Source organism: Cebidichthys violaceus, unplaced genomic scaffold, assembly GCF_023349555.1.
Source record: "Cebidichthys violaceus isolate CVI_PGR_0920_01 unplaced genomic scaffold, fCebVio1.0.p SCAF_49, whole genome shotgun sequence".
Lineage (NCBI taxonomy): Eukaryota > Metazoa > Chordata > Actinopteri > Perciformes > Stichaeidae > Cebidichthys > Cebidichthys violaceus.
In genome coordinates this window covers 588,382-613,131 of record NW_027176694.1, presented here as the reverse complement: position 1 = coordinate 613,131, position 24,750 = coordinate 588,382, and the positions used below count along the sequence as shown (strand labels likewise).

The 24,750-nt window shown below is 47.2% G+C and overlaps 1 protein-coding gene across 3 annotated transcripts; it reads left to right on the top strand.

The window, feature by feature from the left end:
- The first annotated feature begins 124 nt into the window (after positions 1-124).
- Positions 125-23,999, top strand: dop1a (DOP1 leucine zipper like protein A). 3 transcript variants are annotated; one of them, XM_068730026.1, is made up of 38 exons: positions 125-476; positions 1,629-1,824; positions 1,993-2,174; positions 2,266-2,436; positions 3,672-3,861; positions 3,971-4,069; positions 4,553-4,652; positions 5,432-5,514; positions 6,357-6,471; positions 6,605-6,725; positions 7,173-7,292; positions 7,582-7,699; positions 8,806-8,835; positions 9,881-10,141; positions 11,884-12,409; positions 12,631-12,914; positions 12,998-13,150; positions 13,227-13,327; positions 13,438-13,703; positions 13,827-15,960; positions 16,205-16,316; positions 16,548-16,730; positions 17,528-17,653; positions 17,923-18,057; positions 18,289-18,344; positions 18,450-18,554; positions 18,770-18,836; positions 19,066-19,210; positions 19,628-19,707; positions 20,288-20,397; positions 20,545-20,694; positions 21,216-21,277; positions 21,802-21,954; positions 22,134-22,270; positions 22,436-22,491; positions 22,590-22,754; positions 23,036-23,165; positions 23,323-23,999. In XM_068730026.1, exons 2-38 carry the CDS (start codon positions 1,687-1,689, stop codon positions 23,629-23,631), a joined length of 7,473 nt encoding a protein of 2,490 aa, XP_068586127.1. In that variant the 5' UTR covers positions 125-476; positions 1,629-1,686; the 3' UTR covers positions 23,632-23,999. The 3 variants fall into 3 exon arrangements, with proteins under 3 accessions (XP_068586127.1, XP_068586126.1, XP_068586129.1); XM_068730025.1 differs by having other exon boundaries at positions 5,405-5,514; XM_068730028.1 differs by lacking the exons at positions 125-476; positions 1,629-1,824; positions 1,993-2,174; ... (2 more) ...; positions 3,971-4,069; positions 4,553-4,652 and adding an exon at positions 4,868-4,887 and having other exon boundaries at positions 5,405-5,514; positions 23,323-23,960.
- The last annotated feature ends 751 nt before the right edge of the window (positions 24,000-24,750 follow it).

The following is a 24,750-nucleotide window of genomic DNA, read 5'->3' as shown; positions in this document are numbered from 1 at the left end:
GAGGAAAAAGCAAATGATTTCCGATTTTATTTTGTGTGACGTCGGGTAACTTGACACAGCTGGGAGGCGGAAGACGTCCATGCGGAAGACCGGATCAGTTGGACGCTGTGGTTGGATGTACAGCTAATCTGCAGTGCAGTCTGGGAGCTGTCAATCGCCTCGCTTTGTACCTTTGGCAGCGGAAGCTACTGATGCGCTCATCAGTGTTTATTTACACACTGCCGGACAATACAAAGAGGAATAAGAATATGTAGACTACAATTACCTATTGTCTGCTTCCAAAGCCTTCTTGTTAATGGACCTTATGTGAACGGGTGACATCGGAGCCGGGCCCTGCATCTCTAGCATTTAAACAACCTGCTACTAACGTTCACGTTAGCTAGCCTGCTGCTCATATTATTGACGTTGTCAGTCGTTTCCACTCAGCCAACCGGGCGCAGGATTGAATGACAGTGGCTGTCCTATATCGTATAACGGTAAGCTATTATATCAGCTTAATTTGTTAACGCTACAATGTAACGTTACGTTAGCGGAAGTCACCTCACCTAGCTCGTGACAAGGTTGCTGTTAGCTAACGTTAATGTATCAGCTCGCCTCGCTCAAGTCAAAACGGTAGTAACGCGTTGAAGCTAAGTGTGCGTTTATAATACATGTCGTCATGTATTTTTTTTTTCGCTACAAAACGCTAACACGGGTATGCGACGGCTGCTGTAGTTCGGACGACAGGTGTGCATACCTGCTCCACAGCACTGCAGTGTGTTGTTGATGCTTGACAGCCATACTCGAGTCAGTGAGCTCAACGAGACTCAAGCTAGTCTCACACACATACAACGTTACATTTCAAATAACGTTATAAGACTGCCTTGAGGCACTGTTACTAGGGTTAGTTAATAAGTGGACTTCTCAAACGTTCAAACATGAGACTCCTTTCAGTCTGTCTGTAGGCTCTTTTCACGGCAGACATTTTGACATAATCACAGCAGGACAAGCACAGGTGTGAGTAATACCATTAATTAGCCTCACTGACGTGGCCCACCTATTGGCACAGACTCGTCATTAATGTCAATAGTTCCACCTTTGCTGTGACAAGTCAAATATATACTTGATAACCCAACATTTTAAACTACTTTTTTTTTTTTTAAAGAGAGGCAAATGTAGCTTTTGTCTGACAGTATTTACGTTTTTGTAATGGAAGCTTGAGAGCCTGGATGCCTCAGTGTAGCATGGACTAAACACCATCACCACCACCACCACTGTGCACTAACAAGAGCCGGTTTCCATGGTGCTGCCTTGTGATGTGAAATACCGGTCAGACTCAACCCTCTCCTGTTCACCAGCTGCAGAAATGTGTTGCCTGTGGCGCCGTTCCTCTCAACAGAAAAGTGTTCCATCCTGAAAGACCGCATTGTAGGAGGCGTGGCATATAAGCACCGTGTGAAAGTTGATGACCTTACTCATCCTCGTGCAACTTTGCAGGGTTTTTGTCCGTCAATTGTATCTTTTTAATTTCCAAAAGCGTAAAAAGCAAAGGGCGTAAATGGCCGCTTGTGTCAGACTTTGCTCCATCCTGATGTATGTGACTCTGTCTTCTGTTCTGATTCTTTTCTTATTGTTTCCCCAAATTGCAGGTGTGATGTACATATGTGTGCCTGGTGTATCACATTAGCGCAATAACCACCCAGGAGAATGAATGCAGAGGAAGTGGAGCTGCTCAGTGACTCCAAGTACAGGAACTATGTGGCAGCCGTGGACAAAGCCCTCAAGAACTTTGAGTACTCCAGTGAGTGGGCGGACCTCATCTCTGCACTGGGCAAACTCAACAAGGTGATGATCTCTGTCAGGCCGCCATCATCATACACTGCACTAGATTTACAAGCTGTCCAGAAGGCATCGACATAGAAACACACACTATCACTACTGTATACGGCAAAAGCATGCCATGACAAGAAGCATAACGTCCCATCTAATTCAGATCCACCACGTCTGTCTCAGGTTTTGCAGAACAATGCAAAATACCAAGTGGTTCCCAAGAAGCTGACGATAGGCAAACGGCTGGCCCAATGCCTCCACCCGGCCCTGCCCAGCGGGGTCCACCGCAAGGCCCTGGAGACGTACGAGATCATCTTCAAGATCATCGGACCCAAGAGGCTGGCCAAAGACCTCTTTCTTTACAGGTGACACTGTAGTTCCACTCGCCCTGGCCGGTAGTTTTGCTGGACATGAAGCTTTCTGCTATGTTGATATCTTTTTTTTTTATTACCGCAGCTCTGGGCTCTTCCCTTTACTCTCCAATGCCGCCATGTCTGTGAAGCCGGTGCTGCTGGGGCTCTACGAGACCTACTACTTGCCCCTGGGAAAGACTCTGAAGCCAGGCCTCCAGGGACTGCTGACCGGGGTCCTGCCCGGCCTGGAGGAGGGCTCTGAGTATTACGACAGGTGAGAAGAGCAGGGGTGGAAAGAAGAGAGAACGCTTCCGATGTGCACACTGGAACAGGCCATTAGGAGAAGGCCTTTTATAGCATAATGTGGAAGGGAATTGATTTCAGATAGTATGAATGATAAATGAGATGTGTGAGTCATTGCACGGCTAACGTTTCAAACTCAAGACGCAGACTTCCGTCTCTTCAGTTCAAAACATGTGTATCGTTGGATTCCAGGAATTACCTGCAGACGTGTGTGTGTGTGTGTGTGTGTGTGTGTGTGTCCGCCGTTTACATCTACGATCTCTAGAAATCTCAAGTGTAATTTACAGTGTTCTCCTCATGTCTATTTGTCATATATTGTCATAGTCATGTAATATATTCACATTGTTATTTGTTCAGGGGAAGGATTCGTCTCATCAGTGGTACTGTTAATTAGTCTCACAGCCTCTAGAGGGCGCTGCGGTTACAGCTTTAGCCACAATGACATCATTTATATGGTGGAATTACATGGTTTACAGGTGTGACTGATTATTCGATTAACAATGGCCCCACTAGATCTAATGTCTCAGTAAGCGATGCCAGATGTAATCAATGTTCATAGTAACACCTGTGCTGTTCCTTCTTCATAGCGGCCGACATGTACACTCTCATCTTGTTTCTCATCGATCAGATTTGCAGTGTCTTAGTCTTCATTTGAGTTTAACAGGACGTTGCATTATTTCTACCACATCCTGTCGCTGTTTCCTGTTGCTGTTAGAACAATTTAGTTTCCACACATTTGAGTCTTATCAGCCTAAATCACAATATCACCGTATTTACCCAAATTTAAATGTATTATGTATGTGTATAGATGCTGATGAGATACCCTACTCGGTTAGTGGAAACGGCGAAATAAAGCTTCACCATGAGATCCAACTGGCCTCATAAACAGCAGGGAGTGAGCTGCTGTTCAGAGAAAGCTCACCAGCACTGAATGACGCTTCTCTCTCTCTCTCTCTCTCTCTCTCTCTCTCTCTCTCTCTCTCTCTCTCTCTCTCTCCGTTCCTTTTGATTGTGCTCTGAGATGTTATGCTGACCAAGGGGCAATAAAACCCCAAAATAACCAGCTGTAACATTCTCCTTGTGGTTCTGCTTAATTCATTTTTACTTCCGGGTGCCGGCTTTGCTTTGCGGACTGCGTTGCCTCCGCGGTGCTTGTGTGGCAGAAGGTCGGCGTTCACTGTCTCCTCTCTTTGCGTTTTCCGTCAGAACCAACACCCTGCTGGAGAAGGTGGCGGCGGCCGTGGAGCAGTCGGCCTTCTACAGTGCCTTGTGGGGCAGCATCCTGACCAGCCCTGCCGTGCGTCTCCCCGGGGTGTCCTTTGTCCTGCTGCACCTCAACCGCAAGCTCTCCATGGAGGACCAGCTCTACGTCATAGGCAGCGACATCGAGCTCATGGTACGTGAGGAGTAGTGTCTGACACGTGTTTAACCTAGGGTGTCAACCAATCGCTTCCAATGCGTTAACGGTGTAATGTTGAATGATGGTGTGTCTCTGTTCTCACCAGGTGGAGGCGGTCAGTACCTCAGTCCAGGACTCAAGCGTGCTGGTGCAGAGGAGCACCCTGGACCTGATCCTCTTCTGCTTCCCCTTCCACATGAGCCAGGTAAGGACAGCTGTGTGAAATGAGGTCTGGTTAGACCCGCCAGCCTGTGTGGTAGCTACAGGATGGTAGTGATCTGTGTGCCTTACAATTATTAGAGCAAAGTATCTAACTGGCTGATATTGATATATCAAGCTATTCATATATCGGCTAGTATCATGATGTGATTCCAGATGTGTGTGCGTGTCTCGGTCTGTGTGCATCTGCATGGGTTTGATCGTGATGAGGTCACTGGTGGTGACTCACGCTGGCTGCTTGTTAAATCCTTCACCCCAAAACATTTCTGGACCTGTCAGGGCCGGGAATCCACTCTGATCTGACGTGTGTGTGTGTGTGTGTGTGTGTGTGTGTGTGTGTGTGAGTGTGAGTGTGAGTGTGAGTGTGAGTGAGTGAGTGAGTGAGTGAGAGAGAGAGAGAGAGAGAGAGAGAGAGAGAGAGAGAGAGAGAATCAGTCAAAAATATTCTGTTCTGTTTTGCTGTGTTCAGGCGACTCGCCCTGACATGATCCGGATCCTGTCTGCAGCTTTGCATGTGGTTTTGAGAAGAGACATGTCGCTCAACCGCAGACTCTACGCCTGGCTGCTGGGTGCGAAACACACACACACACACACACACACAGACCCAGTACTGACATTCCGATGTGCCGGGGTTCCAACATAGCATGTTATTCCTGGAATATTGTGAAGTTTAGAGAGTCAAAGAACACAGGGATGTACCCACAGTGTGTTGTTGTGTGGAACACACAGTAGTCTTGTATCTGCTGTGGTCGTTGTCTTACTGTGTTTTCTCTTGTTTGCAACACTCTGTGGATGAACATGCTGGTAAGTGTCTGCATGGCTAACGATGGACTCTGACTGTATCAAGCGTAATCTCCCCTCCAAAGCAACTTGTATTAAAATATGTCAGATTTTAGATCAACAGAAGTGATGAGAATCACAACGTGATTGAAGGTGAGGGTCAGACAGTACAGTGTGATTCTAATTCCAGTTGTTAGCCAGATTCTGGGCCAGTCACAGGAGGTTTGTTTCCACAATGAATGGGACATTATCCTGCGGCCAGCTCCAGCTATTTGGATCTCGCAACAGTTTTTAACTGTTCAGTGATATCGAAGTTTGACGAGCCTCTCTGAATCTGGCTTCTATAGTGTGAAGCAGTCCAAGATTTACTTATTTATGCTGAGGCTGAAATTTGAGTGATGTTAGCAACAGTCATTAGGACTTTACAAAGAAGATGCAGATGAATGATCTTGCCTTGTGCTTGAATATTCTGGATGTACATCTTGAGTGTTTACACCATCATAACTCCATGTCTTTGAATTTTTTTTTTTTTTTTTTGAAGGCTTCGACAACAACGGGGCGATAACAGGCCCCCGCAGCACTCGGCAGAGCAACCCAGAGGAGCACGCCAGCCACTACTTCAACACCTTCTCTAAAGACATGCTCGTCCAGGTGAGCTAACTGCAAAAAAAAAAAAAGGTCACCAATGAAACATCTTCCGGAACAAAAAAAAATCCCCAAATTAAATGTGTCCTGAGATGTGAGACGTGTGCGTATGTGATGATTGGGGGTGTGTGTGTGTGTGTGTGTGTGTGTGTGCGTGTGTGTTGGTCGGGGTTCGTCTTCAGTTTGGCAGATCTGGCTCTCTTTTGTCAGCTGCGCAATTTATCCATTCCCTTTAATCCTTCTCCACCCACACCTCCCACGTCCTCTCTGGGGTTTGCACATACGTCCTGCTCTCTTCTACTCCCAGCAGTGTGTCCCTTTGAAGTTCCCCGTCCTCCCAAAGACTTTTACACACACACACACACACTCACTTTGTGTAGTCTGTCCCATCATGCTCAAAACAGCCTTACCCCTCCTGGCATGTGATGAGTTCTGGTACTCCAGGGGTTGGAAACAGAGCGACCAGGAGGGGAAGTTTTGCTTTTGAATGTGGTTTTTTTGGGGGGTTTTTGAATTTGTTTTTGTTTGCTCATCTGCCATCTGCTCTGAAATAGTTATTGGAGCTCCCTCCATTGGGAGAAGGTTGGTACTACAGAGACCGTCTGTTCTTGGCTTCACACCATTAAGTGGCAGACGAAGCGTGAAACACCCAGAAATAAAAAATAATGAAAGGGGGTTCAATGCAAATATGAAATTGGTTCTGCCAAATAAATATAGGCAAAATAATAATAAGACATAAAATGCTCTGGAGTTTACTGATATTTTACTGTGTGTGTGTGTGTGTGTGTGTGTGTGTGTGTGTGTGTGTGTGTGTGTGTGTGTGTGTGTGTGTGTGTGTGTGTTTTCAGGCAATGGTGGGGATCTTGCAGGGCAAGGCCCGGGGCGGGGAAGAGGAGAGCATCCTCATGCACGACCTCAAGCCATTCCGCATCCTCATCAGTCTGCTGGACAAACCGGAACTTGGTAAGCAGCCGATCAATACGTCGACACCAGCAGTCTAGTTAGTGTTGTAAATATGTCACACAGCCAATGTGTATATCATCATCATCATCATCATCATCATCATCATCATCATCATCTATATGCGCCTCTCCAGGTCCAGCGATCCTGGAGGATGTTCTGATCGAGGTGTTTCGGACTCTTCACACACAGTGCCGGACAGAGCTGGACCTCCAAAACCAGAGTCCGTTCAGTAAAGACCACACACACCTCAGCAGGTCAGTCCACTCGTCTGATTAAAAATGAAATACACGTCACGATGGAGGTTTGGTTGTTGAAGCGTCGTAGAAAAACAAAGGTAGAATAGAACAACTGGGATATGTTAAAGCAAATAACATCTAATAATTTCAGCTTTAGAACATTTTCAGTAATACTTTAACTGATGGGATATATCCTGAGTGCAAAAAAACCAGCGTGACAACATACAACAGAAGGTGTATGGAAAATATGGAAAATTGCGACGTAGAATAATATTTTTGAAGAACGTTTGTCAACAAAATGAAAAATGTCCAACAAACTTTTGTCCGTCAAAGTTTCATATTTTACATCCAAGTGTTGAACTTGAATTGCAAATCATTTTATATTTTTACATGATAAGTAAATCATGGCTAACATTATAATGGCTGTTTTTGTTCATTTCTTTCTAATGTGACCTTGTTTCTTAGTAAACTACGAGAGAACAAGAAGACGGCGGAGCTGATTAAAACGGCCAACCTCCTGTTCAACTCGTTTGAGCCGTACTACATGTGGGACTACATCGCCCGCTGGTTTGAGGAGTGCTGCAGGTTTGTTTGGTCAAATCCACGAGTGCATGAACACTCCAGTCACCACTTTGGGACTGGTCTAAACTCCAGACGTTGCTAGAAGATGCTGTCATGTTTCTGAGATAGTGATGCTCTGTCCTGCAGTGTTGCTGTTGTAGTTTTGGTGCACTGCTCAGCTGCTCCCAGGGGCCTCATGTGTGCCAAGATGTCTTTCAGGACTCCACTTCTCACATCCAACACAGTGGATCCACAGATTTACACAAGTTTTACCCGCCATCTTAAAATAATCTAAAATACGGCTGTGTTGCAGGAGGACAGTGAACAGCAACACACATGCACCACGGCATGCTGGGAGCTCAGATCCTCCAGAGCTCTCATTGGTGGAGTTCTGTCAGCTGGTCGATTTCCTGCTGGATATTGTCTCTTTGGTGAGATTTCTTTCTTTCTTCTTTTCTCTCTTTCTTTCTTTCTTTCTTTCTTTGAATGAATGTCTTTCTTTCTGTCTTTCTTTCCATCTTTCTTTCTGTCTGTCTTTCTCTATCTGTCTTTCTGTCTGTCTTTTTTTCTCTGTATTTCTGTCAATCTTTCTTTCTTTCAGTCTTTTTGTTTGTCATTCTGTCTTTCTCTCTGTGCGTCTGTAGTTCTCTTTCTTTCTGTCTGTCTTTTTCTCTTTATGTATCTTTATGTCTGTCTTTCTAAATGTCCATCGTACATTTTCTGTCTTCCACCCTCTGTCCTTGCTTTTACTCCACCATGACTTTCTTTTTACCATTTAAACTTTTACACCTATTTGTTCCATTCATTTTTTTTTTTCCTTCACATCTTCATGCTGTTGTCTTTGTCATTATTCAGTCTCTCTCCCCATATTTTAACGTTTCCATGCGGTTCCTTTATAGATTTCTGTTTCCTCAAAATGTTCCTTTTTTGTGTGTGTGTGTGTGTGTGTGTCTCTCTCCACCACATCCTTCCTCTCCCCTCTTCTACAGTCCCTCGTCTTCGTCCTCTCCATCTCATTCTCGGTCTCTCCTGCCCTCTTAGCTCACACACGTCCTTTTTATAATTCCAGTTCTGGGATGTAACATAAGGAGGTGTGTGTTCGCACCTCCTCCTAATGTGTGTGTTTGTGTGTGTGTGTGTGTGTGTGTGTGTGTGTGTGTGTGTGTGCGCGCGCAATCTCTACACAGGTTCAAAAATACCTGTGTATTGTTCCCCTGCCAAAATATTGTTTGCATCCTCATAGAAATATGCTTGTCTATACAGTATTTCCAATCTGAACAGTTTGGAAATGTGTGTGTGTGTGTGTGTGTGTGTGTGTGTGTGTGTGTGTGTGAGAAAGTGAGCAACAAAGGGAACCTTGCATGCTGTGAGTTTGTAAGCGAGTGAGAGAGGGAAAGGGTGTGTGTGTGTGTGTGTGTGTGTGTGTGTGTGTGTGTGTGTGTGTGTGTGTGTGTGTGTGTTTCTGCAAACCAGGTGATGTGTGGCCTGTGCTCTGCTTGCTCCTGTCTGTTCAAACTATCTGCTCTTTCTCCTTAAGCCTACTAGAAGCATGAGGGTAATCTGCCAGGTAAAGTACTGCTCTTTCCTGCTCTTTCACCTCACCCTGCTTCACTGAGGCTCCGATAACATTTCTGCAACGTCCCGCCAACATCCCTCAGGCCGCCTTTGTTCCTGCCCTGCTTTGAGTGATCATTTCAGACACGACTGTCATATTTTAATGCCAAAACAAATGATCCGGAGGAGGAAGTGGGATTGTAACGGTCATCACATGTGGTGAAAACCTACCCTGGCTGTTTGGTGTGGATCTTGTGAAAATGAAATCTCCGCCCAGTGTGTTTTCTGTTCAGCATGCATGCAGTTACATGCTATTGCACTGCTCACATATTTGTAAGAAATATGACTCCTCTAATTTACTTCATGGTATAATGCTCATTTTATGATTTGTTTGCTCTAGTTTGCGCTTTTTTTTCTTTCTTTTTTTTTCCATAAAAATGTGTTTTGCTTGTCAAAATATTTGTTTAAAACCAAACTGATGAGAAGACGTCAAAGTGAACAGAAGGGTCTGTACATTTAGGTCCACAGGTCCAATCTATTTAATGATAAATGCATCATTCAATACTTGAAGTGGATCTAAGTGTGCAGAGCCTTCTTTGTTTAAAGGAAAACAACGACAACCTTGTATATATTTTTACTAGAATTAAATAAGAAACAAAAAAAGATGTCTTTGGATGAATGTTCTCACAACGTATAAACGGCTGAATTTTTACATCCTAACTATCACAGGCTTTTTAATATTCTTACTTTTAGGCCAAAACTGACAGTAGCAGATAGTATTTTGTCCTGATAATAAATTAAGCCATAATTAGATATTATCAGATTTTTTTTTTTAGGGATGAGAAGATCATTCGAGATGTTAATTTGTATTTAATAATATTTAACCCAGATTGTATTAAATCAATCATTTTGAAGGCGTCAGTAAAAGTCCAGCGTCGGCTTTAGTTGAGGGCCATGATTACATTATATCAGGTTCACCTCCTTCTAGATACCCAATAATTGCACCTCACTTCCTCTCGCGTCCTAACTCCCCGTCTGTTCGTCTCCGACGTTTCCAGGAGACCTACATAGAGATCCAGACGGAGCATCTTCCTCAGCTGCTGCTGCGCATGGTGGCGGCTCTGACCGGTCACCTGCAGGCCCTGGGCCTCGGGGAGCTCACCCACTGCCTTCGTCTCTGCTCCAAGATCCTCAGCAAAGTGCAGCCGCCGCTGGTGTCCCCTCTGGCCCTGCCACCGGGCCCCCAGGGCCACGCCAACCCCACCGCCAATCGCTCAAACTCGGCAAGTGACAAGAGCAGAGGCAAGGAGGACAGACGGGTGAGGAAAAAAGTGTTAAAACAAAAAAGTTGTACAAAATTGAAAGGGAACCGCTCCTCTCCGTCAGAAACAAAGTGTCGTGTCATGTCACGATAAGATCACAGTGTCTGTTCGCTTCAGCGGTCAGTTTGAAATTCAAATTGTTCACGAGCACCAAAACAAGAGTGATGCCCCTGCTATGCCGGGGCATCACTACTTTGAAACACCCTGCCAGCTGATAACTCCGTTTGGTCTCTGATCCTTTAAAAATCTTTTGATAAAAGCATAGACCCTGTTGCTGCCCAACTCAGAGCAAATCCCAGTTTGACCCACTTCCCCTACAAGTTACTGCCCAAAAATCCATCAGTTCAGGCTCTGATGGTGTGCCCTGGTCCCTGAGCAGGGCCCCTTCCAGCTCTGTAGCCTGTGCTGCACTTGGCTGGGTGGTCCCACGACTGGCCCTGTCATCCAGCACTCCCTCGACACGAGGCATTTGAAGACTTGTTCAGACCCAACGCTTCGTTTGGCCATCCTGTTGCTCCTGGTCCCCGTCCAGCGACCTGGTTGTTTAAGTGTCCGAGGGCTCAGCGAGGCGCGATTTTTAGGTTCAGTCAAACAGTCCGCTGGCGGGAGATGGATCGGGGGCTAGATAGATGGAGGTAGGCCCATGAGGGACAGAAGAGAGGACGCGTAGAAAGACAGAAGATGGTTAACCGACAGCTGAGCCCAGCTCGCTTTTTCTCTCTGAGGGATAAGGGGGGTAGACGAGCGAGCGATGCCTCCTGGGTGAGCCGTATCCATCGGAGTGGAAAACATTCCACATACATCCACTGACTGCTTACTACAACCCCCCCCCCACCCCCCACCCTGAGGGACATATAGAGAATTTGCTGTCTAACGTGCCATCTGAGTCCAGGCTCCAGAATGTGAACACTGCCTCAATCCGAATGCTCCGCAGGACGCCCTCAGGCTCCTAAAGGCTGACTGTTACAAACAACATTAAGAAATGACTTCCCCCAGTCTGTCTGCAGCGGGACGCCGGCCTGGTGTACAGCTCTGCCTCAGGTCAAGCCCAACAGCTGCGTAGACATCGTCACTGTATAATGACCAGTGTACAGAACAGGGCAGTGACGAGGTCACTGTGTCTGTTTAGAGGCCTCCACTATTAATACTAATGGCTAGGTATGCATTTACTGAATATAGGGGATATGGATCAAGTCTTCTGTCACGGTGTCTGGCTAGTTATGTTTATAGATTAAATTCTAGCTAGAAATTCTGTCTTTTACAGAATCACATACCGGACAAATAAGCTAACCCATCACATGGTAAATGAAGCTTGATGCAAAAATCCAAATCTTGCAACACTGCCTTCAACGACCCTAAACAGTCAGAGGTATGAAAGGGATAGACTTGTCGGTACAATCGGTATGCCGAAATATTTCATTTACATTTACATCGTTTGCCAAACCCTACTATGGTCATTTGCAGCACACAGCATATCATTTTCATTAGGACATAACTGCAAAACATGAATACATTCAATATAGTTGTTGTCTAGTGCAGGTCTCTCTATTTGTCCATCGAATCCTAGCTGTTGGATCATTTGGGCATTTTGATACGACATTTCGAGTGTAGCGTCTTAACAAAGAGTTCATTGCATTGAGGTGCACAGATATTGTGCATGCTGCTGGCTCACTGGAAACACTGCCGTCATCGGGGCTTTGGTTACTCTTCGTCACGCATCCTCCTCTGTCCTCCTGCAGGCTTTGCCTTCCGCTCTGGAGCGACCTGGCAGCGGGGAGGTGTTTGAGGACGGGGAAAACCCTCCCGGCGGTCGCTGCTCCGAAAGTGGCTTCACGGACTTCGTCCAGTACCAGGGCGACGTCCCGGAGGAGGCGGAGCAAAGCGCTCAGCACCAGCCAGCAGTGAAAACGGGCCGCCGCTCCTCAGGCCCGTCTCAGACCAAGCCTCTGGACAAACCGGTCATGCAGTGCTGCCTGGAGCACTTTCAGCACTTTCTCTCCCGACTCATCACCTTGTATATTACGCCCGGGCGGGGGGACAAGGCCGAGGGGGAAAGAGGCGAGGTCATGAAGTCGGGGTCCCTGGTTTCAGAAGGCTCCCAGCACAGTGATCATACAGAGTCATGCTCAGAAGCAGGGTTCCTCCAGAGGGAGGGTGTGGCTGCCTTCACCGCTGCCTGCCAGCTCTTCCTGGAATGCTCCAGTTTCCCTGTGTACATCGCAGAGGGCAATCTCAAGTCCTCGCCCACACAGGAAGAGCAGTTTGGTAAGTGCCAAAAACGCCGACTGATCGAAAATTCAAAGAGTAGTGCCAGTACTTACGGTCTGCAAACCGTTGTCGTGTTTTAATTGGAAAGAGCAGTTTGGAATCAATAACACCAGTGAGTCCAAGATGCATTTACTGTGCTGTCAGGTAAATGTCTGTCAGTGTAATATCCTCCCTCTGTTTTTGTATGTGGACTTTATACGCGCCTTGCTTCCATACAGACAGTGAGCAGGTCCGTCTGCCAGCGTGGCTGCAGACCCTGATGGATGCCTGCTGCCTGGCCAGTGACTTCAGCCTGCAGGGTGTGGCCATCTCCCTGCTCATGGACCTCGTGGGACTCACCCAGTCGGTCGCCATGGTGACCGCCGAGAGCGTCGCGTCCGGGGGCAGCTCCGAGCCCGCCCAGTCCATGAGCCCCAGCCAGGGTCGAGTAGCCGTCGTCATCAGGCCACCGCTCACTCAGGGAATCCTAAAGTACATCGCTGACAAGACAAACTTCTTCAAGGTAGAGGTCTCGTTTTAGGTCACAATGGAACTATTTTTTTTTTATTTTATTCACCCTGTTTAATCTCCAATCTTTTCCCCCAGAGTGTAGCTCTGATCCTGTGGGACCAGTTGAGTGAAGGAACTCCTCAGCACCATCAGCGCAGCGTCGAGCTCTTCTACCAGCTCCACAACCTGGTGCCGTCCTCCAGCATCTGTGAGGACGTCATCAGCCAGCAGCTCATGCACAGAGACAAGGTTAGTGCAGTGGAAACGCTCTTCGTCCCAATCTGTCAATGAAATCCATGCTCACGCACCTTTTTTTTTCTTTCAGAGAATTCAGCTGGAGGCCCACGTGAAGTTCTCTGTGCTGTGGCATTTGACGCGAGATTTGAACATCACCAAATCTTCGCCTTTTAATCGCACCTTTGACAGGTATACGGCCACAGAGAAACGTTTTGAGTTCATTTGAAGGGATTTTCCATTCATACAGTTTGCATCAAGTGCCCTTCCTGTAAATGTTCTTTTCCCTTTGTCCTTCACAGATCTCTTTTCATCATGCTGGACAGCCTGAGTTACTGGGATCCGTGTACTAGCGCTGTTGGCCGGGCTTGGCTGAATCAGGTTCTTCAGAGACATGACATTGCTCGGGTTTTAGAGCCCCTCCTGCTAGTTCTGCTCCACCCCAAGACCCACCGAGTGTCCATTCAGAGGGTCCAGGCCCAGCGCCACTGGGCCCAGGTCTTCCCTGAACCACCTGAACAAGGGGCATCAGAACCCCTTTACACCAGGGACTCTGGCTTCTCCGACAGTAAGCAAAATACCAATAATACTGCTTTTTCAGTTTTACTGGAAGTTATTGCGTCATTTTGTATGCAAATTGTTTCGACGTTGACTGTTTGTGACAGAAACGTTCTCCTCTCTCTTTCATAAGACTTCGGTCAGATCCAAGGGGACATGGGGACACAGGAGGAGCTCCGGGGCCTGGTGATGGGGGACATGGAGCCGTTCTGTCTCACTGTCAACCCCCTGAGTGACAGCCTGTCCTTGCTGAGCCTGAGCAGCGAGAACTTGCATCTAGCTGGTGAATATCCGCCTGCGGTCCAGCAGGGGGAGCTCCAGAGCTCTGAGTCCAGTGGTTCTCGATCCTCTACAGTGGAAAATTGCAGCTTTGAGGAACCGGAGGTTGCCAGCAGCACAGTCAATGGCTCAGACCAACAGCCCGGTTCCTCTTGTGACATGTCCGAGGACTCTATAGAGGAGGCTGTGTCCTCTGTTATAAAGGAGCTGATAGACCGTGTTTTGAGTTTAGTAGACGAGGGATCTTTTTTTGAAGTCTCATCTCAACCTGAAAACTGGCCCCAGACAGACACAGACAGCACCTCCTCCGATACCTCCACTGGTCCCCGTCTTGACTCTGGACCTCCTCCAGGCTCCAACCACCAGACTCTGCCCGAGATGCTGGCTGGAGGCACGCTGGATTTCCTCTCTGTTACGCGGCCTGATCTATCCGCAGAGGACGAGCACAGAGAGGGCATCACCCGTCACAGCTCGTCACCTTCCATCGTCACGTTGCCGGACGGCTCCGAGCCCGCCAACCCGGACCACAACCTGCAGGTGGACGACCCTCAGGCCCGTAAACGTAGCCACAGCAGCACCCAGCTCAGCCTTAAAGGGAAGATCATGGAGAGGCTGGCGGACAAGTCACCGGGGGCCAAGCCCAAGATCAAGAAGGCCAAGAGGAAAGAGGAGGCGAGGCAGAGAAAGATGGCGATTCAAGCTGAAAAACTGCGGCCGACCAGTATTTTCTTCGGGGACAGCCTGGATCTAGAGAACTGGTACAGCTGTGGGGAAGGTGAGGTGTCGGAGATCGAGAGTGACACCGGCTCACCCAGCGGCGGCTCTGTCGGGACCGTCGGGGGGGTCAGTGTCACGGGACGCCGAGCGTCCTCTGCCCCGCCACGTTTTAACATCCATCCTCTCTACCAGCACGTTCTGCTCTACCTCCAGCTGTACGACTCCTCCCGGGCGCTCCACGCCCTGTCGGCCATCGCAGCCATGCTCCGAGCCGCTCCCTCGGGGTTCGTAAGTGCCATCTCCACCACCAGCATCAACAACACCTACACTCCGCAGCTGTCCTTGCTCCAAAACCTCCTAGCCCGCCACAGGGTCTCCGTCATGGGCAAAGACTTCTACTGCCCCATCCCCCAGGACTCCCACTCCCACTCATTCCGCAGCGCCATGTACCTGGAGATCATCATCTCACTCTGTCTGTACTTCCTAAGGAGCTATTACTCTGCCCACCTGACAGCAGGCTCTCAGGACTTGGCAGGGAACCGGGCCATGCAGCTGACCAGCGTGGAGGTCCTCACGCTCCTTTTCAGCGAGCTGGTCAAAGTCACCGGTGGCTCCGCGAAGGGCTTCGCTAGTTTCATCAGCGACGTCCTCTCTAAGTGCAAGGTCCAGAAAGTAGTTCTCCACTGCCTGCTCTCCTCCATATTCAGCGCCCAGAAGTGGCACGAGCAGCAGGCGGCGGGGGCCAACGTGGCCACGGTGGAGGAAGGTCTGTCGGAGGACAGTGTCATCAACCTGTCAGAGGACCAGATAGACAGCTGCAGCGCCGTCCAGTCTCAGCTGCTCAGACTGCTGCAGAGCCTGGTGGTTCTCGAGCACAGGGTCCTGGTGCCGGCTGACGAAGGAGGAGAAGGGGGACCCGTGGTAGGAGGGGCGGGAGGCGTCGGAACGGGAGGCGCCGCCGGGGCCGGGTTTGAGATCCTGGGCGGGGAGGTGGAGCACGTCAACCCTCAGCAGCCAATGACATCACTGCAGTACCTCCACGGACAGCCGATCACGGCGCAGGGGATGTTCCTGTGCGCCGTGATCAGGGCGCTGCATCAGCACCACGCGTGTAAGATGCATCCCCAGTGGATAGGACTCATCACGGCCACGCTGCCGTACATGGGGAGGGTGCTGAGGAGGGTGGTGGCCTCAGTCACTCTGCAGCTGTGCAGGAACCTGGACAATCTTCTTCATCAGTACCGCTACGAGACCGGACTGACTGACACCAGGTATTAACATCTACACGGACCGTACTGATGAGCTATACTGTTACGACACACAGGCAGTACAATGCAATACAATGGCTGAGCAAGGGTTTGGTCACCAGATGGCACTCTTGACCACAAGATGCAATAGCTGTAGTGTGTAGCATATCATCTGATGTACCAATTGTGATCAAAATGTTTGGCATTCAGAATTTTGCATATCAATATTTTTTACATAAAGACTGCATACCCTCCCTCTATGTTCCAGACCCCAGTGGATGGCTCTCTGCATCCCTCCTGACCTGATTCTGACGGTGTTGGAGGGGGTGACAGCCATCATCCATTACTGCCTGCTGGATCCCACTTCTCAGTACCACCAGGTGAGGGCGCCGAGCACCAACAAGTTGCTCTTTTAATTCCACAGCGATTGTTTACAACCTCTGCACACTGCACTACACACTGAATATACAGCAATTATGAATGCAGTCCTCCTTTGCTGCAATTCATACATTAATTTGTTATATTCCTGAGTTTGATTTGCACTAAGACATGCTTGATCTCTACTTCTTTGCTTAACGGTATACTGACCGACTGTCCTGTCGCCTCCTCAGTTACAAGTGAGCGTTGACCAGAAGCACCTGGCCGAGGCTCGTTCCGGCATCCTCTCCATCCTCCACACCATCATGTCTTCCGTCACCCTGCTGTGGAGCGTCCTCCACCAGGCCGACAGCTCAGACAAGCCAGCCGCTGCCTCTGCTGCCTCTACGTCCAACATCAACCTGGGCTCCACTAAGGTGCGCCGGGCAACATGCGTTCAGAGAGTTGACTCATTTAAGACTTACCCAAGCAGAAGAAATGCAATGATAGCTCGCATATATTTTCTGATAACCTGAAATGTCTCCTGCAGCACTTACCATAGGTCAGCTATAGAACAGGACACTGTGGTGTACAGTAAACTCAGCAAAGTGAAGAACCCCAGAGGTGTGATGTGTGGGCAGCCAGGCCTTACATTTTCTACTATAACTCCATATAAAATAGTTTGATGACTGGTCTCAGCGGTAAGAACTGAATCTCATTACCGGCACTGAGGAACATTTATTTTTTTATTTTTTTAGAAGTTATTACCCATATCCAGATGATATTATTTAAAATGTTTCCAGAGGTGGGCTGCTAATGTAATTCTCAGTGCGATAATGTGGTGATTTTTATCCTCTACAGACCATAATTTGTTATGATTACATGGCCTGTGCTGCTGCAGGAGGCGTTAAAAAGCTGCTTGTTAAACTTACTTTTGCAACAAACACCTTTGTCCGTTTGAACATTTCACATTAGGTAGACTACTCAAACGCAACAGCAGCTCAAATTGAATGCAGATAACGTTGTTTGACAATTGATTTTGTGTCCGTTAACTGGATAAACTTGGAATGTGACGCGTGACACACATCTGAAGATGAAATGTTGTGACATGCTCTGGAAGATCCTTACAGGACTTTACTAGTGACACTATTGCCTGTAAACAAAACTGCTTACACAGTAGGTCATCAGCTGTTTGAACTCTAACCTAACCTCCTTGCTTACTTCTGTTCTACAGAACCTGCGGCAGCAAATCCTCGAGCTGCTGGGTCCAATCTCCATGAACCACGGTGCTCACTTCATGGCAGCAATTGCCTATGTGTGGAATGAGAGGAAACAGGTCAAGACTCCAGTCAGAAACAAGGTGGGTGTTCTAAAAACAGTGTGTCAAGAAAAAGTAGAAAGTCGTAAGCAGCGAAGTGTATCCATTTCTGTTCACATGTCAAAATAAAATGTATTTAAAGAGTGAATTTAACACCAAGCTACAAAGCAGTGTTTCACCACCAGATCACACCCATCAGTGATTCTGGGTGTGATCAGAGGTGAAACACTTTGATTTATGCAATAATATATCTTGACAAAGGTAATAATATCTCTGTTTCATGGGACTTTCATTAATGCCGTGTCTCTCAGGTGATTCCTTTAGCCAGTGAGGAGCAGCTGCTGCTGGTGGAGCTGGTCCGCTCGGTGAGCGCCATGCGCACCGAGACGGTCATGCAGACGGTCAAAGAGGTCCTGAAGCAGCCGCCTGCCATCGCGAAGGACAAGGTGGGAATCACTCCCTCCAGGAAATACACGACACCTTTAGTTCTTTCTACCGATGGATTTATTCAAACCGTACAAACAACAACATATAAACAACGACATAAATCATTTTTATTGCAGTTAAAGTTGTTTTTTAAGTGCAATCTTTAGATCAGTTTTTCACACTCTTTGATACTTGTGTCTTAGTTTCACCTTGTTCATAGTCATTCATGACTTCTTCACCGTTCCCCACAGAAGCACCTCTCTCTGGAGGTCTGCATGCTGCAGTTCTTCTATGCCTATGTCCAGAGGTGAGCTATATTCACACTGTATATCCTTTTTAATGTGAAAGAGGCCACTACTGCCTTCTAACCTCTTTACTGTGCATTCATGTATGTGCCCTGTTTGTGTCCTAGGATCTCTGTGTCCAGTTTAGTGGATAGCTGGCCGTCTCTGCTGGCACTGCTGAAGGACTCGGTACCGTTAGGCCTGCCGGCCCCCGGACAGTTTCTTATACTCGGGTCGGTTTCTCTTCCTTCTCTTTAATTGTGTAATGTCCCAGTTTAGTCACAACATCTGGCTATAACTCGTACAAATATACTTTGTTTGTTTTGTGTCTGTTAGTGGTCTGCTCTCAGTTAAATGGTCACAGTGTGGATCTGCATGAATCAGTCTGTGGAGATTCCACCAGCGTTAACTTCTTCGACATGACCCTCCCTTTCTTTGTTTTCTCTAGAGTTCTGAATGAGTTCATTTTGAAGAACCCCAATCTGGAGAGCAAGAAGGACCAACGGGAGCTGCAGGTAATTACTGCAGCCACCTTGACCACTATTCAACTCTGTTGTTCCCATCACATTTTGTTATTATATTATATTTCCTTCCTTTATCTTCAATAACATACATTATCATCCTCTTAATGACAAGTTCTACTTTCATTTCCTGCTCTGTAGTCATACAGGATCACAGAGTGAACCAGAGTAGAAACGATCCGATTGAACTCGAGTAACTGGATGTACCTTTGCGTGTGTGCAGGATGTGACCCATAAGGTGGTGGAGGCCATCGGGACGATCGCAGGCTCCTCTCTGGAGCAGACCACGTGGCTGAGGAGGAACCTGGAGGTGAAGGCCTCTCCCCAGATAGTCGTGGATGGAGCCAACCTGGAAGCTGACGTAGAAGGTGCGCTGCTGCTTCCAGCCACTGATTGCACTGGAGAAAGTGCCAATGAAGACCGTATCGGTGTCATTCAATATGCAATATCATTTTTTGTAAAGTCTAGTTTCAATTTTAACACTATTTACATCCATTTCACACACAGCTATGTGTACAGAAAAAAAACATTTGTGTTCTGGTGAATCTGTATTTTGGCAAGGGAAAGGTCATTTCCATGTTTGTACCAGAGATGTATTTTAATGTCAGGGATTAATGTAATCCAGCTAAATCAAGTGTAAAATAATAATCTGGATGTGAGAGGGGTCAGAACGGAGCACTTGGATGCTTCTGATCAAAGTGGCCGCATGCTTCAGCATGGCAGTACTCGTATTTGTCCCCGCTACGTAGCTGCTGCTAACGTTTGGTTATGTGTGTGTTTTGTAGATTTAATGCTCACAGTGATGGAGGCCTCCAGCTTCACTCCATCAGTGTACAGCGTTCACGCCCTCACACTGTTGGCCGAGGTAAAACACTCATGTCTCTGTGACTCAGCAAAACCCTTCCTTCCTCCCTTCCTTCCTTCCTTCCTTCCTTCCTGTTGTTTTCTCGGGCCATCAGTCAGCGGCCCCGCCCGTTATTTCTTCTTCTTCTGCTTCTCTCACTCACATTTAGCAGCAATGTTTAGGCCTGTTGCTCTCAGGTGCAGCCCTCCAGTACACTAACACACTCTAACCACCTCTACTTCAATTATTATTAGTGGACCAATGAATCAGTCCACTGGATGTACATGAGCTGGACATTTGAAATCGGAGACCACCGTCTTCCATCTTGGCTATTTTAGCTCAAAGTGGAGCTAATTCTGCAGATCCTGCCTGTGCCTCACTGCTTTTTGCAGCTTATGGATTAATGCGTTTCTTCAAAGCAATACATCAACATAATGCTGCAGTGCACTTTGTCATAGTTGGTGCAGCAATTCACTGCATATACAGAATATACTTTTCCAGCTAAGGAATAAAGGAGCTCAATACTTCGAGACGAATGGCCACTTTGAATTTGTGCCCACTGGAAGTGTGTCCAACTGACGCGAGTGTATTTCGTGACCAGGTGCTGGCTCATCTGTTGGACATGGTGTTCTACAGCGACGAGAAGGAGAGGGTGATCCCACTGCTGGTTAATATCATGCACTACGTAGTGCCCTACCTCCGCAACCACAGGTGGGGGGGGGGGTGTCTTCTTACTCCTTCTGTATTTTATAAGTTAACGTCTTAACGTCACATTCATTTATTTGTACACCATGAACCTTTTTACAGGGTGCAACACATGAAATGTCAATGTTAAATGAAAGCCGTTTCTCCTGGCAGTGCTCACAACGCCCCCAGCTACCGGGCCTGCATCCAACTGTTGAGCAGCCTCAGTGGGTACCAGTACACCCGCCGGGCCTGGAAGAAGGAGGCCTTCGACCTCTTCATGGACCACACCTTCTTCCAGATGGACTCCTCCTGCGTCAGCCAGTGAGTAGGAGAGGAAACGGTTCGCAACTGCCGTTAACATGGAGCTTAAATGTTATGTGATGCATATATATATTTATATATTTCATCAATCTTCAAACAGCTTGAGCATAATTTGATTATTAATTGCTCATGAGCTATATTATTCTTTGGTGACTTCTCTAGAAATCCATCCATAAAGTGGAATCAAACAAAGATCTTGGATATTGACCTATTTTGGATTTGATATTTTCTTTAAAATGTTCAATTAGAAATGAATAAGAAGCATGACTGAGTGTTCCCTGTCAGTTTTAAGGGACATACAGAATGCACGTACATTATGTTAATAGAGGATATTTATTGGCAGTCTGCTCTTTGTTGTAAAGGTCAGAATAACAACTCAAGGACACCAGAGATGCATTAAAGTCAAAAACACATTTTAAATAAATATTCTATCAACATTGGACTGGTCCATGTTCTTGCCAGATGTAAGGGGGATTGTGTTTGTTAATTAATTACTCATTTTAATTTTCCTAATTCTTCAGCTGGAGAGCCATCATTGACCACTTGATGACTCACGACAAGACCACATTCAGAGACCTCATGAGTAAGCTTAACGATTCTTTAGTTTCATTTCTAAATGTGTAGATATGACCACCGGGTGTGATCGCAGACCGTTTAGCACATCATCTGTTTCTTTGTGACATTTACAGGACGCTGAGAGTTTTGCCCTTTTCATGCCTCATCTCAGGCACAATTCATCCTGAGCACACACTTCTATTTCCACTCCTGTTAAGTCTGTAACCCATTCATTCACCTGCAAAAGAAATATGCTGACGTGACATAGTTAAACAAGTCAAGTCCATTTTGTTTATACAGCCCAATATCACAAATCACGCTCTTTCCTCAATGGAGCTTTACAACCTATGACACCCACTCTCCTTAGATCCTTGATGAGGAAAAGACCTAGTGAGTTAAAGCGTATTAGCAGGTTAAATAGCTACCAGATAGACTAATTGTGTGTGTGTGTGTGTGTGTGTGTGTGTGTGTGTGTGTGTGTGTGTGTGTGTGTGTGTGTGTGTGTGTGTGTGTGTGTGTGTGTGTGTGTGTGTGTTTCCGTTTCCCTTTTAGCCCGGGTGGCTGTCGCTCAGAGCAGCTCTCTGAGTCTGTTCACCAACAGAGACGCTGAGCTGGAGCAGAGAGCCATGCTGCTCAAACGCCTGGCTTTCACCATCTACAGCAGTGAGGTGGACCAGTACCAGAAGTACCTGCCGGACATACAAGGTAAACGATGCACGCATGTACTAGTGCTGTATACAGGTTGTGTACACGTTCCCACAATAAACGACATATAAATGAAGCCTAAAGGACAATTTCGGTAGATTTCAACCTGGTGTATTCCCCATAAATGTGAGTCTGTGTCATGCTAACTGCACTCGCCGCCTCCTCCGTCGTTTGTTCAGAGCGTCTGGTGGAGAGCCTGCGTCTGCCTCAGGTGCCCATCCTTCATGCTCAGGTGTTCCTGTTCTTCAGAGTGCTGCTGCTGCGCATGTCACCTCAACACCTCACCTCGCTGTGGCCCACCATGATCACTGAACTGGTGAGAACTAGACGTGGCTGACTGCAGTCTCTTCCTTTTCCTCTTTTCGGCTCACTCGATACGTCTTTAAATGTTTCTTTCTTTCAGCCCTCTCCACATATTTTACACACACACACACACACACACACACACTCATTCACACATTCTACATGTGTTTCCCTGCAGGTTCAGGTGTTTCTTCTAATGGAGCAGGAGCTAACGGCAGACGAAGACATATCAAGGTGCGTTATCTTTTGATGATACAGACTGGATTGCAGCATAATAAAATCACGTCTGCCTGTGTTCGCGTGACGATTTCTCCTCTCCTGTCCATCTGTAGGACGTCGGGGCCGTCCGTGGCCGGGTTAGAGACCACCTATTCTGGTGGGAACGGCTTCTCCACCTCCTACAACAGCCAGCGCTGGCTCAACCTCTATCTGTCTGCCTGCAAGCTCCTGGACCTGGCTTTGGCCCTGCCCCCCGAGAGCCTGCCTCAGTTCCAGATGTCAGTACAGACGAGCCTTGCTCATAACTGTCTCTGTGATTGGCTTAGGGAATCAATTACAGAGATAATTAGTTTAAAATGCTAGCCTGTCACTATTTGGGATGGATGAATGCAGCCTGGATCATTTGCAATGATCATTTTAAATGGAATAATTTCTATATCTCAGTACGTGGCTAGGATATGAATAATGCATGTGAATATTGCTCCTTTTCAAAGCTCTGGTGACTTGTTAAATGGATGAAAATTGGTGTTATTTCTGAGTGAGTCCTGCATCATTACAGGTACCGCTGGGCCTTCATCCCAGAGGCTTCAGATGATTCAGGATTGGAAGTGAGGCGACAAGGGACTCACCAGAGAGAGTTTAAACCCTACGTGGTCCGACTGGCCAAGCTGCTGAGGAAACGAGCCAAGGTACCCCCCCCCTCCTGTCTACACAAGGTTATTAAATGATGGAGACAAATGACTCTATCAGTATGTGCAGGGGAACGCTCATTCAAGGCCCCACCCACTTAATTCAGGCCGCAGGAGGGCACATACATTTGTATAATCCATTTCCCCCCCACCATAGAAAAACCCCGAGGAGGACTGCTCCACCCGGACCCTGTCCTGGGAGCCGGGCCACCTGATGCTGACCCTCTACGTGATCCGCAGCATGGAGCAGCTGCTGCCCTTCTTCAACCTGCTCAGCCAGGTGTTCAACAGCAAGGCCAGCTGCCGCACAGGTCCCGCCTACAACCGCAACCCCGCAGACGGCTCCTTCCCCGGCCACAAGGAGGGCCACAAACTGGAGAGCCAGAAAGTCTTCTGGAGTCGAGCTCGGCAGAACATCGAGGAGATGGTGGAAAAGGACTTTCTAGAAGGCCTCATCAAGACGTGAGAACACGGAGAGGGGGGGGGGGGAGGGGGACTAACACACAACTGATCAACACTAGTGAAAAACCTCACCTTGTACATTAAAGAACAAGGGAAATACAAATGGGGGGAAAAAATAGTTTGTACATTTTTTTTGTATTTATAATGATTATTTTACTTTTCAAAGGCTATTGTATTTAATTTTAATTATTTGTATATATGGAGCAGCTTTGATGACTGACTTTTAACATTTTATGTGAGTCCTTTTGGACGAAGTGAAGATGCTGTGCCATTCCATATCGATGTGACTTAATAAAGATTTCTAATGGGAGGGCAACTCTGTCACTGTCGTCATGACGTTTTAAAATGTATTTACAATATGCACCCGATGTAATAGATCCTCTGATTACGGTGTGTGTGTGTGTGTGTGTGTGTGTGTGTGTGTGTGTGTGTGTGTGTGTGTGTGTGTGTGTGTGTGTGTGTGTGTGTGTGTGTGTGTGTGTGTGTGTGTGTACATACTGGTAAAAAGATATATCAACATCTGTCAACTAGGCCTTGTTCACTGCAGACATGTTGGCTCTGAAGCACAGGTGTTTTGGTAACATTAACGACGGCTCTGTCATCTTCAGATGTCCCAGTGAGCTGTGATGAACCCGCTTACGAAACACCAGGAGCCTGAAACCCAAACAGCTAAATGGAATTCATCCGTTATTAATTACATTTTTCACACCTGCGCTTTTCCTGCTGCGACACGTTGTGTCCTCTGCGATAAAGACCTGTTGAGCCGCAGGTTTTGTTGCTGATCTGTCTTCGGTCAGGTTTTCTGCAGAAGGTGCGGCGGTGCTGGAAGGAACATTAAGTGATGCACTTATGTACACGGTGCTTAATGGAAGTGCAGCTTTGAGCCGCAGGTTTACTTGAGTACAACTGTTCCATGTGAGAGGGAAATCTAGATTTCACTCTATGTTCACAGCTTACAGTTAATAACTACAGTATTGTTTCAGATCGAGATTTCACATTAAAAGAGAATATGACGAGCTTGTAAAATACAATGTTTGTTAAAGATGAAACCAGTGGTTCCCAACCGTTTTGGTCCTCTTACAAAATAAGAGTTTATGCAATACAATTTTATAGAAATTTGTGG

What these genes read in the sequence shown, in the direction of transcription:
- dop1a (XM_068730025.1), top strand. Translation starts at nt 1,687, where the DNA reads ATGAATGCAGAGGAAGTGGAGCTGCTCAGTGACTCCAAGTACAGGAAC. An exon ending in GCAGCGACATCGAGCTCATG is followed by an intron (nt 3,862 to 3,970) that starts GTACGTGAGGAG and finishes TGTTCTCACCAG; the next exon opens with GTGGAGGCGGTCAGTACCTC. An exon ending in GCAGACGAAGACATATCAAG is followed by an intron (nt 22,492 to 22,589) that starts GTGCGTTATCTT and finishes GTCCATCTGTAG; the next exon opens with GACGTCGGGGCCGTCCGTGG.